This window comes from Chamaea fasciata, unplaced genomic scaffold (genome assembly GCF_029207755.1).
Source record: "Chamaea fasciata isolate MVZ Bird 193981 ecotype frontalis unplaced genomic scaffold, bChaFas1.0.hap1 SCAF_26, whole genome shotgun sequence".
NCBI classification, from domain to species: domain Eukaryota; kingdom Metazoa; phylum Chordata; class Aves; order Passeriformes; family Sylviidae; genus Chamaea; species Chamaea fasciata.
Genome location: NW_027094111.1, coordinates 4,141,532 through 4,156,702, shown reverse-complemented (window position 1 = coordinate 4,156,702; position 15,171 = coordinate 4,141,532). Strand labels below are relative to the sequence as shown.

The following is a 15,171-nucleotide window of genomic DNA, read 5'->3' as shown; positions in this document are numbered from 1 at the left end:
AACTTTTAATAAAATAATGCCAACTTAATGTTCTCATTATCTATCAGTTCCCTTTTTTAAACTATATAGAAGAATGACCTGTCAGATATATTGAAGCCCAGCGTTTTCTGTAACCTAATACATCCCTGCAGAAGAACAGGGTGGATGAGGAAGTGCTGCTGGCACTGCTGAGAGCTCTGCTAGAAACAGAAGTCAGTCTGGAAGGTCTCTCACTGTAAAGGTATTTACTACCCACAGAACACAGCCCACAGCCATGAGGAATTTAGGCAGCACAACCAATAAAAGTGGTTTTGTCCTATAAAATCCATACATTCGAAGACAACAACTTTAAAAATAGAAGCAACATTCCCTTACGAACTTTGTTTTCTGAGGGATCTGCTCTTCACATTAAGAATTCTGTTTTGGAAAGTCAATGCAATGGTGTTCCTTTACTGCAGAACAAAATGTTTCTTCCGTATGCTTGAAAGCAAGAAGCTGGAAATGTTACATCATTGTAAGAAAAATTCTGGTAGCATTTGGGAGGGAAAATGATGGCCTACCTCATTGCATGAAAACAGAAATAGAGTAAAAACTCTTCAAACCTTTACCCTTCTGTGGCCTCCTTCTCTGTTACCCACCTCTGCCAGGCAATTAGATCAGATTAAAAAGCCCAAGAAGAAATTGGGATAAAGATGCAGATTCAAGCTGTACAGTTTCGATGGTGTGACACCTATTGCCTCATTGAGACAGCAGAGCATTTTGTAGGTGATGGAGTTCAAAGAATGAAACACACTGGCAGTGTCTGAAATGGGCAAGATACAATTTTTGTAACGAGGAAGAAGCTGAGCAGTGCTGTACCGGTATCTCTCAACCGAAGTATGAACACCCTAGGAGCCGACATCACCAAAAGTCCTGGCAGTGCCTGGAGTGCCACATCACCACAGGAAAATGCCTCCAAGCTGCTTTTGTGCAGCCCTAAGTGACTCAGTCATTTTCTACATGCAGCTCCGGGACTGAGGAATGCTGCAGGACTCGTCTCCATACCTGGCAGACAGAAATGTCGTCTCTGCCTTGTCCTGTGCTGTCTCCCAGCCTATGGAAAGAGCAGTAACTGAAGAGGAGTCACCAGGCTCTGTAACACCAGAGGTGCAGTGAGGACCGGTCTGCCAGTGTGCACTGTGCTGTCTGCACTGTGTGTGGTTTGCAGGCACACAGGAGCTCATTTGGCAAAAGCGCAACTGAATCTGAGGGAGTGAGTTTCACATGCAGCTTGTTTTGTGGGAAATACAGCAGCCTGACTTGAAACTGAGATCTCCAAACCTCAAGGAATTTAGTATTCATGCTGACCACGAAGGGCCAGGTTCCTCAGTGGGATACTCAAACCCTGAGAGGGTCACGGGGTCTCTCTGGCCCAGCACCTGAAGCAGCCATCCCATGTCTATTAAATTTCCTGTTAAACTCTTCTCCTGTTTTGAGATCTTGATGATTCAAGTACGTTAAAACATGAGTCAAACTTGACATTAAAAGGTACTTTGTTATTTTAGAAAGAGAAATTACTTTGGAACACATTGAAGGATGCCTGATGCTGTTGCAGTATTTAACCTTTTGACACAATTTACTTCCATAATTAGAACTTTGTGAGAAGATTGAAGCACCATATTTCTTTCATTAAAAGCTTAGAGAGAGGAAGCAGTAAGCTACGCTTCTCTTGCATGGTGTGTGATTTTTAACCTAACTTTTAAGGATGCCCAGATAACTTTCTTTTCCTAAATGCAGTAACAAGATGCCATTTCTGCCTAGTTTTGGTCACGCCACAGTTCAATAGACAGTTTGATAGCTGCCATCATTCCTGCACCCAGTCAATACTCATGCTCTGTTTTAAATATTTCCCAAAGTTTTTTTTCATTTCCTTTCCGCTGCTGCTTTTCAGATCACAGTATAAAAAACCCAGAAGCCCCAACACCACCCAAGCCCTCAATCAGTAAGGAGCTGTGATTGCCGCTCGCTCATTAGAATCCCCACAGAGACAGGGAAATACCCTTTACAGAGGACAGCGATTCTGGGCCTCCTGATGTAGCCATGTGTGGCAAGAAATGTGATACAGAACAAGAAACACAGCTTCAAATATTAGCTGACTCTGCCAGTCAATCTCCCAGCTAGGTTTCATTCGTTGTCAAAAAAGCTCACTGGGGAACCCTAAATGTACACTGGTATGTTCAGTGACTCAACCTGCCTGGAAGTCTGGCAACACTCATCACACACTCAGGTGGTGCCAGACAGTCTCGGAAAGCACCCTCTGCCTTTAAAGGAACAAGGACCTTCTCATGCGTGAGTGTAATTAGTAAGCTTGTACTAATTATAGTTCTTTCAAGTCTGAAAAAAGCACAGAGAATGTTGTAAAATAAAATGTAATACTTTACTTTTCTGTTATCTATTTTATCAGTTTGATAAATTATCTACAAATGCATAAAACTTAAGCAACACCGTCCAATGCACTCGGAATGGTCCCAAACTCAATTACAAGTAAAGCACATTAAAGATATACTGTACAGTAAACAAATGGGTGAAAAACTGTAATTTATTGAAACTCATAACTCAAAAAATATAAGATGCTGTAGTGTACAATATGTTACACAAAGCACCCTGGGGTGCACATTCAAGTCAAGTAATAACTCCATCGCCCCCCAAACCCTGGTACCCCAGTACTTGTTCCATATACAATCATGCACATTTACTCTTCAAGAGGAAGCCCCCGGTATTCTGATGTGTTAAATAGCACCAAAATCAGCATTGTTCATTGAAAAAAATGGGGAGCTAAATTAACTTGGCCATTACTTTTGACAGATATTATACATTCATGGAATCAAACAGTCAAAACTAACCTAAAAAGTGTGTACTGTAACAATTACTGTTCTAATTTGAAGTTCTCCCCGTACAGCAGTAGTGGAGGCTATCTGCTCTAAGCAAAGCTACTTATGTACTTCCTACACACAGCTCATCTGCCTTTTTTGTTGGAAATAAATCTATGAGAGGTGTGGAAAACTTGGATCTTTCAAGGACAACTACTGGACGTAAGTAATGCAGCTGTTTTAAGGCAAGGTCTCCACAGTCCATCAGGGCCTTGTCCAAGATTGCCCTCAGGTTTTCTAAAGAAGGGGCAGATGAGGACTCTGACAGCAAGGGCTGGATCTCTGTTAGCTGCCCAGCATTATTTGGGGTTATGATTACATTTTCATCACTTACAAAGTTGTTTACTGGTGTATTCCCTTGACTGTCTCCCTCTTTTTGCAAGGCTTCATCTACTGGCAACTGCTCAGGAGACTCCCATTCTACTACCTCATCACAATCATCATCATCGTCATCATCATCTTTTCCCTCACTTTCCTGAATAAATTTTAAAAATGAAGATTCGAATCCCATTGGTTTGTATGTTTTTAAATCAAATGGTTTGGACACAGGAGGCTTTTGAAATTTGTCTTTCATAGCACAAAGTACATTTCTTTTTGCATTCTGATTACCCGCACTATGCTGACATCCCTCTGGGTCTTTCTCTCTTGGCACCTCTAACTGTAAACTGGAGAAAGAAGAGCTATTCTCTCTTTCACTGCTTTCAGAAAGATCTTCAGTTTTACACACAGCTGTCTCCCCGGTGTTAGGCTCTTCTAAACAGGCGTCCTTTGAACTGTGGTTGTATTTTAAGGTGCCTGAATACACAAAGGCACTGGCATCACAATTCACACTACTCGGTGGACATTGCTTTTGGTCTTCATTACTCACGTCTGGAGGATCACAGGCAGGGGTTGGAACAAGGGGCTTGTCACTTTCCTGCACAGGCTCAGAATTAGCTGATTTATCCTCGTTGACTTCTACATCTTTTTTATCCAAGTCTGAAGCTGTGTCAGAGCAGGACTGCTTTTCAATCATGACGCCGCATTTCACACAAAGAACGAGTTTCTGGAGGCGCTGCTCAATGTACATGTTGGTCATCTGGTGTGTGCGCTTGTAGTGCCTCACGATGCTGCTCTCCAGTTTGACAACAGACAGGCAGCCCTGCACCATGCAGGGGTACTGTGTCTGGTTAGACTTCTCTTTGCACATCTGTAGGGCTTCCTCTTTCGTTTTGAAACTCAGCAAATGCTTTTCTCTGCTTTTGCTAATTCTCTTAGCTTTTTCTTTTAATTGCTTCCCGTTCTGCTTGCTTGTGTCAAAGCCGTCTTTCAAATAATTTTGCTCGTTTTTATCTTTCTCTTCGTTGTCTTCCTCCTCTTTCTGATTTCCAAAGAGACTATCATAATACTCGCTGTGTCTGAAATATACATGCTGAGAATAGTGACTGTAATTTGTGAAAATTCGATTGCAGCCATTAAGGTCACAATGGATCTCAAAATCTTTGTTTAATCTTTCCTCATTGGCATGTTCTTCTATTAGGTGCCGTTTAAGCTTATTAAATGTATAAAATACAGCATGGCAGTGGGCTTGGTTACAAGCAAATCTGGCAGACTCAGCTTCAGAAAGCAGTTTTTGATCCTCTAAGATTTCATTGTGGAAGTCACTACAATGCTTAGCAAGAGCTTTAGAACACAGAAAACGCTTACCACAGTCTTTGTGTTTGCATGCAAATATTTTTTTACACTTGACAAGTTCCCTTTTTGTTCTTGCTTTGTCTTTTTCTAAGCAGAGCTGTTCCTTATTATACTGGTGAACAGTTCGGTAGTGGCGAATCAAACCTTTCTGGTTTGTGAATGCAGAGTTGCAGCTTTTATGTATACAATGAAATGGTTTGTGGTATTTATGCAATATGTAACATAAGTTCCCTTTAGCAACTGTTCTTTTGCTTCCTCTTCCCTGTCTTGCTTCCAGTTCTTCCCTATGACTGTCCAGAGAAGTTATGTTAGATGTTTTTCTTGTTACGTCATTGTCTGCCTCTTCATTGGACTCCAGATCAGTCTCAGAAGAGCAGTCTTCCTTTTTTGGGTGACACAGCTGCTCAGAGTCCGAATGTCCAGGGAACCCAACGCTGTTTGCGCAGGCAGGCACTGCAGCAGTGCTATTCTTATGCATGTCCTCTGTACATAAACCTACATGATCAAATTTTTCACTAGGACACACCTTGTGAGCCACCCCCTCACAGCCCAGTTGATGTTTGTTTCTGTAGTGAATTCGAAGATGTGTTTTCCTTGTAAATGATCTTTGGCAAATATGACACTTAAATGGTGAATACCGATGCTGGAACATATTTAGCTGAAGAACCATTTCCTTTGAATAGTTATGTTTTTTAACATAATGCATTAAGAGAGCTTCTCTGGTCACAAACTCACATGTACATCCGTGACATTCACAGAAAAATGGTTTAGCTGCCAGCTGAGTAAGGTACTGGCTGGGTAAATTATCTTCTTGCTCTTGAAGGTGAAATTTTGAGGTAGTTTCATCAGCTGACTCAGAGCACTTGGCATCCCTAGATGAATAGCCCAGATAAGATTTCTGTCTTGAAGAATTCTGAATGTTAGCATTTTTTAAGCTTAGATGTTTCAAGCCTAACATTAGTTCCCACATGTTATCTTCAATATCTGCTTCTTTAGAACTGTCATAATAAGATGTTTCTGGGGAAGAAGGATAAGCTTCTTCCCTCAGGCCACTGCTTTCTTTAGCATCTACAGCACAACACACGCTTTCTGGAGAGTCATCGTTTGTATCAGAATTATGACCTAACTCTGGACTCATTTCTGTAGGAGATTTACTGTCCTGAGCATCATTCAAGAGATCCAGAAAATATTTAGTTTTCATTTCTATATTTCTTTTGCCTTTAAAGTTGTATGGATGGGCCCTTCGAAGGTGTTTTTGCATACTTCTGGAATTTTTGTGGATGGAACAGCAGCCTTCAAAACCACAGGGAAGGTTTTTGTCATCAAAGCAAACTGCCACATTGGAGCACTGTTGTTTCATATCTGCTGGATGGAAGACTCCTTCCTGGGACATGACAAAACCTGGGACTGACTGGTTGTGAGCCACTGCTCGGAGCAGCCGTGGAGATGTCTGACCTTGGCTCACTGCAGCATCTGCCCTGTGCTTCCCACAATGCAGGCTGCAATTACTTTCACTGTTGAGATCTTCACTGTCAGAGAGAGATTCTTCCTTCACCTGTGGAATTTCCTGAGAGCCTGTGGGATCCAAGTTATCATTCAGACTGGAATTTTGAGATTGTTCAAGCAGCTGAGACTCTGGAAGATAACCGGATTTCTCTTCTGAAACCAACCCTTCAAGGTTCAGCCTTTGCTTCCCTTCCCCATTTGACACTTGGATGTCGTGTGCCGCGAGGTGATTCTGAAACTCAGTTTTTGAATAATAAAACTTTTTGCAACCAAAGTAGTTGCAGGTGTACGACGCGTCTCTGAAGTGCTGCGCCTCGTGATGGTACAGCTGCCCTAAGTCACTGAAAACAATGTTACAGCCATTGAGCTCACACTTGTAGCGCAGGTCATCGTGCGTCTGTTTGTGGTTGAGGAGCTCGTTGACGGAGCCAAACCTGGCGTAGCAGTCCATGGACACGCACATGTAGGGCTGGGGCCCGCAGTGCACGCGCTCGTGCTCCCGCAGGTGGAAGGACGTCATGAAGTGCCGGCGGCAGAACGCGCACTTCTCCCGCCTGTTCTTCATGTCCAAGTAGTGTTTGGCGTTCTCGTCGTTGTTCTGGTGTTCAGCTTTCAGATGGACGCTCAAGTACTTGAATTGTTTAAATACTCGAGAACAATCTGTCCCGGGACAGGGGTAGATGTCTCTGTCTTGCAGCTGGCAATTTTCCAGCTGGCTGAACGTGACGTATTCCTGGGTGTCATCATCAAAGCTTTCAGGGAGCTGTGCCTGGTGTGACCTTTCTGGAAACGTTGGAGGTGGGCTGCTGGAACCTGTTGCCTTTTGTGGTGATCTCTCTTTTTTCAGAATTATTTTCTTTTTAGGTCTGTGTGTTCTGCTAGGTGGCATTTTAACGTGTTCCATTACATGTGGTACAAAAAACTCCTTTCTCTTGAACTTCTTTGTGCAAACAGGACACGTATAAACACCATCTTCCATGTGCATCTTAGAATGATGCAGTATTCTGGCCTCTATACACTCCCTCTTGCAGAGCACACAAAAAAACTTGTATTGAAGCCATCTCTGGTATCTTTCTGAAGAACCAATTGGTTTTTTTACTCTTGATTTTTCCTTAGGGTGGCTCATTGTGTCTTTGCCATCATAGTACTTGTGTTCTTTTGTCTCCTCATAGTCACTAAAGAAACTTTCTAACATGTCAGTTTCATTGAGTGACATATGACAACCTGCATCATCCTCGGAATCAGAAGCTACCTTCCCTAACAGTTTGTGACAATGCCTCTTCAAAGTCTTCCAGTCCCAAAATTCAGGATCAAATGGCCAATATGCCTTCAAAGCTAACAGCAGTTCACAGCGGAGTGAATTTGGAACCAGTGCATTTTCTTCATCGAATTTTTGGTCTGGCTGCATATAGAGCTCTTCCAACGCATTAAATCCACTCAAAGTTGGCTCCAGTAAGAATTCTGTGAGTTGACAGGCTCTTCTAACTTCGAGGTCTTCTGGTAAAAGGCATGCAATTGTTTTACACACTGATGTCTTCATTTCATCGCTTCCATTGGACCTGATCTGAAGGGCTCTCACACACAACAACACAGACACAGCAAGTCCTGCTTCCTCTGCCTGTTCAAAGAAAACAGAAGAGTTTTATTAGTATCTTATTGGGGACTGAATCAGACAGCATGAATAATGAAATAAGCTGTATTTTTTCCAGTTCAATAGAATTGTTCAGAAAATAATAAATTCATGTAAACAGCTCTTGCTGTGTTCAAAGACTCAGGACTGTATGTTACTTACTTCAGATTGTATGACTCTTATCAAGAAAAATAGATGCTGTAGTGTCTTGGCAATGATGCCGAACTGACGACATCTCTCCAAAAAGGAGTCTAAGGAAGGATCTATTCTTCTCTGCAGTTTGCTCCAGAAAAGTGTCAGTTCCCTGCAAAGAGTTGAAAGCAGAAATGTAAGAACATTGCAGATACACACAGTCTGTGCAGTCACAGTGTGTCGGTTCAGAGCTGATGCCAAGAAAAATTCAAGTGTTATTCAAGGACAGCACACACTTCAATGAGGTCCTGATCTCCAAGTGACACTGAAGAGAATTGTTCCTGTGCCCCAGTCCAGCCTCAGATCAAAGCCCAATGTTTCTCCTGATACTTACAGGGGAAAGACACTAGCACTGGGATTCATCTCACTTAATGCACACATCTACAGCTGCACAGACTTCCTTTCTAGACAAAAAAAAAAAACCAGTCCCACACTTCCAGAGTCTTTACCTCTCACACAAAAATTTAAAATGGGCAAGATGAATTAGAATGGGAAGTTGCCACTTCTCTTCCAACGAGCAAGCAGCTCAGCTGCTGACACCTGCAGCCAGGTGATGTGGCTGCCACTAAAAGGGAACAGAACCACCTCTTACAGAACCACCCTTTGCAAAGCATCATGGAAGGGATCAGGGCTGCCAGGTCCTTTTACAGTTGGGGTCACTCACACAGAAGGTCACTTTCCTGGTCACTTTGTGGGGAAGCTGTGATGGCATAAGGCAGAAAACTTCTTTCCTTTCTCTCTGGAGGGGGTTGCTTAGGGAGGTCTCTGAGTAGCAATCCAAGAAATTGCATTTTGCAATCCAAAAATGATTCAGAGTGAAGTCTGTATCTAATGATTATTGTCACCTTGTTACTTACTGTTATTTGGCACTCACTGTTATTTTGTATTTGTTGATGTGTCATTTTCTCAGTAAACTGTTATCTTTTCACTTTTATCTTCTTGCATTCATCTTTAGCTGCAGGATAGTACTACTCTAATCCCTAATAACAAAATTCTAGAGTGAAAAACATCCTCTAGAACTTCAAGTGTGTTGGAATCTCCCCTCCTGAGTCTTCCAAAAGGTTAATTTCTTCCTACAAGGTATTCTTTGCTCAAAAAGACATTTCTGGCCTATTTGTACACATGACTGGACTAAGGTGAACTGTCAATCCTCCTGCAGACACTGAAGTGCTGTAGAAACTTTTTTAAATGGCTTCAAAGCACGGAGTAAATGAACAATACCACAGCTAACTGAATCCAAATTCCCAATGTATTCTTGACATGCCTGGCCATGTAAAGCTTTATCCAGGTGGGGATTTAAATAGGAGAAAACTACATATTTAGCCATGCACTGAAAGCCAGAACTACAAATCCATTTTCTGAAGGGCAGAAACCATCTCCTCTGCTTTGGCGCTACAAGTTTACCACTGCTGAAACAGAGGTGCAGAAGGTTCTGCATCTCCAGACAGTTAGGAGAGCAGAGTTTTAAAGTCACAATCAGGCCAAAATCTAGTATTACCATTCTTGGAGTTATAGAAATTATAAAAATACAAAAAGCCTCTTGGTGGGGAAGTGGAGACAAGTTGTTACAGGGTGTTGTTGCTTCCACTCATTCCTAGCACTGACATCTCTGTGGAAGGGGTGAAATAAATGCACCAGACTTTCACGGAGCCAAGTATTCCCAAGGGAAGAACAGACTGACAAGATACTTTGTGGAACCACAAAGCTGGGGATTTGACACCAACCCTGAGAGCACTGACCCACCAGCACCTACAGATCTGCTACCCCACAGAAGTATGTGCATTCATGCCAATAGTGTGAGTGCTGCTTCAGTTTTAAATTGTTTAAACATTACTTTTGTCTAACTGCTCTATCAGCATAGCAACTTGTGACAAAATTAGTAATTATCTAGGAAGTGCTTCAGTCTGATGCACTTCTCAAGTAAAGGATAAATCCACCTTCTCTACATAATTTTGTACTATATTCACTCAATTCTAGCCAGTGAAGAACAGTTAGCAGAAGCAGCTTATACTTACCAAGAGCAATAGACATTTGCTGTTTGAAGCTGATGGGTAAGATATGTTGTACAAAGAATAAATGCAGTGTTTTCTTGTCCCTCAGATTCCAGATTACATATGATGTCTAGTACCTCTTTGCAATCCACCTTTGCAATCTTAAAGAAAAAGAAAATTAAAAAGGCACTTGATTTTTAGTTTACAAGAGAAATGCACCTTTACTATATAAAGTCTCACAAACAAAACATTACATCTCCCATACCCAGAGATCATGCCACACATCTTTCAGCTACAAAATGGTATGAGAAGTTCACCTGTTAGTTCTGATCCCTTCTCAATATTAGTTTTCTCTGGGACAACCTTCCATTTTGGGCAGCTTAGCTAAATACTTCCACGCAGGCAACCATCTATGTAGAACTTCCCATTCTGTCTCTGCGTTTACAGAGATTCTTGTGTTACTTTTGAAAATTAGAACCCAGGCCCTAAAAGATCAAGAGTTGTGAAAAAGCCAGTCTTTTGTTCTCTTCATCCCCACGTGCTGATTCTGAACAACCACATTTCAAAGCATGATGATAAAAACAAAACTGTTCAGAGGAGTGTGCTGATTTTGGCTGGGGTAGAGTTAATTTTCTTCCTCATGGCTGGTATGGGGCTGTGTTTGGGATTTCTGCTGGACACAGGGGTGATAACATAAGGATGTTTTTGTTATTGCTGAGCAGTCCTTACACAGAACAAAGAAAGCTGGGAGTGCACAGGGATTTTCCAGACCACGACATCATGCCCATTACACACAGTGAGGGGAAGAAGGAGGAAGGGGAATGTGCTGGAAGTTTGTCTTCTCAAGTCTCTGTTGTGCATGATTGGGCCTTGCTTTCCTGGAGGTGCCTGCCCATGGGTAGCAGTGAATTAATTCCTGGTGTTGCTTTGCTTGTGTGCATGGCTTTGCTTCACCTATTACACTGTCTTTACCTCTACCTACAAGTTTTTTCACTTTTACCCTTCCACTTCTGTCCCTGGTACTGCTGGTAGGGGAGCTGAGCAGCTGTGAGGGACCTGGGTCTAGTTAGGGTTAAACCATGACAAGGAGACAAATCCCAAGGAAGTTCTGGAAGGTCTGCTAAAGGTATGTAAGGTATTTGTGTATCAAACCAGGGTGCCAGCTTGGATACAAGCCACAAACACTAATCACAAAGAGTGCTTACTATTAACACAACACTAGGTCTAAATACATTTTTCCACTGGATCTATTCCACTTCACAGAGCAGACTGTGTTCTAGCAATATATACTTCAAACAGCTGTTGATACTATAAACACTTCAAACTTCTGGTTCATCACAAATAACAATGACAGAGAACTAACAACAGGAAGTTAAACTAATTTTTGCAGACATCTCATTTAGCAGAAGAGCAGAAGCAGGGGTATTAGTCCAGTTTCCCATTCAGGCTTGACACTGGAGTTCACTGAGCAATGCCAACATTTTTTAGGGTGCACTGACTTTTGGAGTTCAACTTGAGACCCAGAACAGACCTCTTGCAGCAAATATTTCCACAGCAATTCACAAACTGCAAGGCCTTGCAGATGTGTCAGTTTTGCATTTGATAAAGTAAAATACAGCAGATTTTGCAGGGGGAGGGGAGGGAGCTGTCACTGGCTCACCCCTGGCAAGAGAGAAACCTCAGAAAATGATTTAGGTGACAGTGCTTTGCTGTCTAAGGGAACAGACAAAGATAAGAAGCCCACACAGTATCTGGAAATCAAGAGCCACCTGCAGCAGGCTGGGGAGGGTTGAGAAGTGAGCCCACCCCAATGGCCACAGGACAGGATTGTGAAGCTGCTGATCACTGCCCAGGAGAGAAAGGGGCTCCTGTAGGTACAGGACACTGCTCCATGCCATCTCCCCCAGCATTCCTGGCCAGCGGCACCTTCCTTAGGTCATCATCAACCTTTGGTACCCACAGCTACACAGGCCTTGCAGCTCAGTCTGCCAGCTGGGCAACTCCAGCCTCCTCACAGAATTCTACCATCTCTCTCCACTCAACTACTCCTATCCTTTAGAGGTAACAATTTCCATCGGTGTATTTTATAAAGCAAATTTAAAAAGCTAAAATTGAAATTTAAAGCTAAGTGACACAAACTTTTGTCTTTGATGATTTCTACAATTATACACTGCCATCTCCTCCATACTACAGCAAATATTCTTAAATAATGCAGGGGCTGCCTGCAGGAGCTTGATGAAAGTTTGATCTTCCAAGTCTTGGGTTTTAGGAACACAAATATTGTCAGTGCATGCAAATATGGGACATTTTCCCTTTGCAGATCTGAAGGCAATGTGGCAGGCTACCTGTGAGCTCTCAGCCATGACCTGACAGAGCAGGCTCACCACCAGCTCCATCAAAACAACAACCACTGAACTCCAGCACCACTGCTGGAAATCTACAACATTAAAACCTACTTACCAGGGTTTCTGAGCCTACAGAATTATAAATCTCACATTTTTAACAGCCATCAGTTATTCCTCAATCAGACCTAGGCTGTAACAACAACAGAACTTGTGTTTTGTGCTGGACCAGCAGGAGCAACAGCAGCTCCAGCACAAACATGGCCTGGCCCTCAGAGTGACCTACAGCTGCACAGAACATCAGAGCTCTTCTCCTCCCACAGAAATTTGATGCTTTTTGGACAAACTCATTTGCATTCAGGACATTAACTACTGAGTAAGCAACAAAAAAATTGAAACAGTTTCAAGTCCTGCTTCTCTCAAACCTGGTCAATGATAATTAATTTCATTTCAGATCTTGGGGTTTTTGCTTTTTGTTTGTGAGATCCTTTTTTTTGCTGTGAGATTTTTTTCTAATATTTAAGAAAAAACCTCAAAATGCACATCTTGAAATCATCCAACAATATCCAGCCAGTCACTTAAGTGACAAACCAGACACTTATTGAAGGGTCTTGACTAAACCCGAATTGCTGACCACCATTACTGTGTTATAAACTCAACTAGAACAACAACTCACTGAAAGGTAGGAGACTACAGAGTGAACACTGCTAAGATATTTTAAATCAGAACTGTTCCAAAATGATGCCATCCTCCTCATGTTCTATTAACAAGTATGCCAGTTTACTCCTCAAAGTTATTCCAAAGAACATACAACCATGTAAGATTTAACTTGTCTTTGTTTTCCATATAACTTTAACTTGAAGGAAATGTTGCAATGTTACAGTGATACTTTATTTTTTACATCATCATAAAAACTTTCTACCACAAACCTAGCTAGCCTTCTATCATTTTTTAGTAGGACACCATGTTGATATTCTATTTAGGGAAGGCCTTCAAAAGATGACTGCTTTGTTCACAACTGATTGTTTTTATTTTTTCATGCATTTGCGATAGTTAATTACTGTGTATGAGAACCGCTTTAATTAGCATTGTAATTGGTTCAATAAATTGGCAAAATCAAGCCAAACACTGGAAGCCTGACAGTGATCCTGAATTCTCCTTTCTACATTTGCACAGAGCAACAGTGAACAAACAACTCAGTAGTTTTATTTCTTGTTTCATGTGTGCCTCAGGATGAATTCAAGGTACCAGAAGTGCAAGGGACAACTTTATCCACAGTGTGTATGTGCACAGAGTTATACAGGGACATAATATACCTGTGTTGACACACCTCCAGAGAAGTATGGACAGACAGACACAAATATACACTTGTGTGTGTGTGTATATGCTACTGCTTATAGATATAGCTAAAAGGAGTTTAATTTGTAGGAGCTCAGCAACTTAACTTCCACACCTGACTTAGCCAGCCCAACCACATCCAACTTCTGGAAAGGGACGATCACACCTTGTCTCATCTTCCAAAACAAGTTCTTTTTTCTTCAATCCTCCCCAAGCTATCTTCATTCCATCTTCATTCCTATTCAAGCTTTCTGTAATATTTACTTTCTTAGCCAAGCCCTGTTCCTCTACCTACCCCACCCTACTCTGAGCTTCAAATTTCACTCAACTCTTGTTCCTTTTATTTCAGTTTCCCCCTTCCTTACAGTATTCCCTCCTTCCCCCCGGTGGGGTTTTGGTTATTGCCACCTATCATTCCCCAACAGCTGCCAATTTTTGAACTCTCAGTTTTTCATTTCTCACCTTTTCCCATCCCTTCTTCCCACTTCTCATTAGACCTGACAACTTTCTACCTGAGGAAGATAATGGGTAATATGATGATATAACACATTTCCTGTCTCTTAAAACAAAGGTGTAAATGAAAGTGTTTTAGAAGTCTGACTTCAGTAATTCTGTAAGAGTGCCAACAACACAACACCTGTGTTGAAGCATGCAGAGAAACATGTCATGCAAACCTTATTATTAAAATTAACTTTCTGGCACTGGAACACCACTGACTTTATACTTTCACAGTTTTGGCCACAGATCCAGTTAAGTCAATAACTGTACTGCTTTAAGACACTGCTTTGATGCTTTGTGGCTTTGTTTTCCCACAAAAAGTTTAATTAAGCAATTAACTTGATTCAATTAATCAATCAGTGTTCCAGCTTTTATACTTGACTGGCAAGAAAAGACTGTTCTGAGTATCAAGGTAAAACAGCAACAGCTACACTTCACAGCCCTCAAATTAAACTGAAAAGGGAACAGAATTCAATGTGATTTCTCCACCATTCCCCATGAGCAGCCAATGCAATCAGAGAACAAGCTGTAAGCTACCCATCAACCCCAAAGTTTTCAATGCACAGATCATGTCTGCAGTGAGCTGGTAAATACATTCTCTGCTCCTACAGCACACTAAGGGGAATCTGGACTGAAGAGACACCTACCCAAATATTTACTTTTCACAAGGAGTATTTTTAAAGGAAGGGTTTTTGAAATAGTTTATGTGTACAACATGATCACTGTGCCACTCATGGAAGAAGTGCATACATGAAAGTTATTTTTTTTTAGGATTTCAAGCTTCCCCCAGTTTCACTGAGGCTTACTCAAAATGTCCAAGTGAGACTGATCCCATAACAGGTATGTGACACCAAGAGGCAACAGAAGCAAGAGTCAGTTGTGTTACAGCAGTTAAGTGTGAACACAAATCATTGCTATGATTCTTACTGTACCAGGAAGAGTGCTAAAAACGAGTTTAGAGTTCAGACAAGACAACTCTAAAGTGTGTTTTGTTTGTTTTGTGATTTTTTCTTAAAACTTCTCTTAGGTCAGAAGGACTAGATGAAACGTAATTGCTCTGGTACCAGTGTTTGAGTCAGAAAAGACAGCTTTCCAATTATATTTTGCTTATT

At 41.6% G+C, this 15,171-nt stretch overlaps 1 protein-coding gene across 1 annotated transcript in view; it reads right to left on the bottom strand.

Annotated features, from left to right (window-relative positions):
- Positions 1 to 2,536: 2,536 nt before the first annotated feature.
- RLF (RLF zinc finger) overlaps positions 2,537 to 15,171 on the bottom strand; it is a 38,726-nt gene continuing 26,091 nt past the window's right edge. Inside the window, exons 6-8 of the mRNA XM_066204402.1 lie at positions 9,906 to 10,042; positions 7,861 to 8,002; positions 2,537 to 7,686 (exon numbers count right to left, since the gene is read on the bottom strand). Coding sequence (XP_066060499.1) covers positions 2,953 to 7,686; positions 7,861 to 8,002; positions 9,906 to 10,042 — 5,013 coding nt within the window. The 3' untranslated portion in view covers positions 2,537 to 2,952. The remainder of the gene's footprint in view (positions 7,687 to 7,860; positions 8,003 to 9,905; positions 10,043 to 15,171) is intronic.